General features: G+C 55.8%; 1 protein-coding gene across 1 annotated transcript; it reads right to left on the minus strand.

The window, feature by feature from the left end:
• Window positions 1-257: 257 nt before the first annotated feature.
• On the minus strand, window positions 258-2,627 carry RPL19 (ribosomal protein L19). Its single transcript, XM_009894560.1, has 5 exons — window positions 2,521-2,627; window positions 1,944-2,066; window positions 1,578-1,698; window positions 1,112-1,222; window positions 258-457 (listed from the first exon to the last, which is right to left on the minus strand). The coding sequence occupies exons 1-5, from the start codon at window positions 2,624-2,626 to the stop codon at window positions 334-336; spliced, it is 585 nt and encodes a 194-aa protein (XP_009892862.1). The 5' UTR covers window position 2,627; the 3' UTR covers window positions 258-333.
• Window positions 2,628-2,774: the final 147 nt, after the last annotated feature.

Here is a 2,774-nt window from a genome sequence, read left to right on the forward strand (position 1 = left end):
GCTCCATCCTTTGGGAGAACAGGCTGCGGCTGCGCACAGAGGAGCTGTGGGCGCAGGAACTGGGCTCTGCCCTGCCCGTGTCCTTCCTCCGCCATCAGCCCTGGGGGTCATGGCTCATCCTCACATCAGGAACTGGCCCACCAACTCATTTGGTTTCCCAGAAGCAGGTCGGACCCAGCACCGAGACAGGGAGCGGCAGTTCCTCCCCAGCCCTTCCCTCCCGGTTCCAGAAACCCCGGAGAGAGCACAAGACCGGCTGGGAGGAGTCCTGGATGTGGTGTTTTATTGAACACTTGTGGATGGAAAACACTATGTACACAAGACAGCCAGCGTTTACTTCTTGGTCTCCTCCTCCTTGGAGAGGGTCTTGATGATCTCCTCCTTCTTGGCTTGCAGGCGTTCCTCACGGCGCTTACGAGCCTCCTTGGTCTTGGACCTCCGAGCTTCGGCCTGGTCGCTGCAAGAAGCGTTAAAGAATTCATGAATGCGCAGGGACCACCTCAAACAGCCCCCAGAAAGCCTCTACCACCAGCCCCAGCCTCCTTTCGCTCCACAGGATCCTGGTCTACCAAACCAGTCGCTGAAGTGAGCTTTGCTCCAGCGCTCATGTGCCATCCACAGCTCTAACCGCGGTTCCCAGCAGTACCAACCCAGTCCCGCTCAGCCCCAAGCGAGGAGGTCGGGCACTGCTACCCTCCCTGCCGGGCTCTCAGCTCTGCTTGAGCTGGGATCCGGACTCTGGAGACTGCCCCATTCGGGCTGGCTGGGGACACACAGGATTTTAAAATATATTGGCTCTTACGCTTCCTCACCTCCCCTCATCAATCATTTACCGATCCAAGTGGCCGGATCAGTAGATCTACCAGTTTACAGCTGCATGAGCAGCGAACATCTGCTACGCCTGCAGTAGGACGCACAGAGCTCTGCCAGCATTCCCCATTTCTCTGCTTCAAGCCAGCCCTACCCAGTTTGGGTTTGATTCTTCACCAGGGCTCCAGACAGAGCCACCAGTGGCAGCAGCCACCCGCAGTTACCCGCCTGCAGAGTTATTTAAAGAAAAATCGATTCCACAACCTGCAAGACTGAAGTTTAACAGTGAGGCAGCACTTACGCCAAGAGCTTCTTGCGAGCTTTATCTGCCTTGAGCTTGTGGATGTGCTCCATCAGGATCCGCTTGTTCTTGAACACATTACCCTTGACCTTCAGGTACAGGCTGTGATACCTAACGGAGCAGAACAGAACGGACTGTAAAGGAGGCCACTGGGGAGATCAAACCACCGTGCAGCTTCCAGACGCCCCGCACCCCTCCCGGCACACGGCAGCAATGCGCACAAGCGTACTGTGAGGAGCAGGGTCGCTCGGAAGCTGCTGCACCAGCTCTTCCCTCCTCCCAGCAGCCAGAGGGCTTGTCTGGAGAACTGCCGGTATTACTCTGGAGCAGCTCTCTTCCTGGAGAGGGTTTATTTTCACCAGTCTGCACACGAAGGAGGTGGCTGCAGAGGCCACGTACAGCAAGAAAGGGGTATCTGAATGTGTGGACATGCGACCCAAAGCTGGCCATGGCACAGCGAGCTTACATGTGGCGGTCAATCTTCTTGGACTCCCTGTATCTGCGGAGCAGGCGCCTCAGAATCCGCATCCTCCTCATCCAGGTCACCTTCTCGGGCATACGAGCATTGGCTGTACCCTTTCTCTTACCTAGAGAAGGAAAACAGGATGAGAATGAGCCCAAATTTCTACAAGTTGAACAACGCGCTTTTGCTGGAGTGTTTAATCCTTCTCTTTACTTCAACAAGAGAACTATTGACATACAAACTGTGTATTTTCAGGCCCTGCCTCGAGACTCTTAGAGAGTCTGATGCTCAGTGTAAACTTGTAGGTGGACCGTGTACCATGGAAAACAGCCATTTGCTCCAGTTCTGAGGGGGATGCCAGAATCTTACCGATGCCCATGTGCCTGCCCTTCCGGCGGGCCAAGGTGTTCTTTCTGCATCGGGCACGAGAGTGGACGGTCACAGGTTTGCGGATGATCAGACCATCCTTAATCAATTTCCTGATCTGCTGACCTATGGAAAGAAACTGCATGGTCAACATCTTGCATGCAACAAGAGGACACATGAGGCAAGTACAGACTCCCACCTGGCCTGTATGAAGAGGTTCCAATGCAAAGGGCAAGGCAGACCTTCCCCCAAAGCCCCTCGTGCTGCTCCAGTTGGTTTTTTTACCCTACCGTTAACACCTCACTAGTTATCTCAGAGAACACCATGTACTAAACCCACTACCAAGAACTCACCAGGCACCACGTTTGTGTCAGCACACTGTGGAGCTTTGCAAATCCTGCCGACGGACCCATTTCCACTTTGAAGTGGAAAACTGTTGCTCAAGTGTCAGAACTTTACCTAAGCCAACCTCACTGCTACCGAGCTAGTCAGAAAGCTTCTTCCCATATCCCTGACGCATCCCTTTCCCAGAGGGCAACACGAGCGACGCGCAGCATGGCCGTGACAGACGCTCACTTACGCGAGTTAGCGTTGGCGATCTCATTGGTTTCGTTGGGATCCAGCCAGACCTTCTTTTTGCCACAGCGCAGGACGCTGGAGGCCAGCCTCTTCTGGAGCCGGAGCATACTGGGGAGAACCGCGCACACAGCTCAGTGCCACGCTCGCTCCCGCGGCCGGACGCTGCTCTTCCCGGCGCCTGAAGGCCCGGGACAGCCCGCAGCCGGTCCGCTGGGCGCAGGCCGGGCTGCTGGGACCGCACGACGGCGGAGGGGG

The sequence above is a fragment of the Charadrius vociferus genome, unplaced genomic scaffold (genome assembly GCF_000708025.1).
Source record: "Charadrius vociferus isolate BGI_N301 unplaced genomic scaffold, ASM70802v2 scaffold3060, whole genome shotgun sequence".
NCBI classification, from domain to species: domain Eukaryota; kingdom Metazoa; phylum Chordata; class Aves; order Charadriiformes; family Charadriidae; genus Charadrius; species Charadrius vociferus.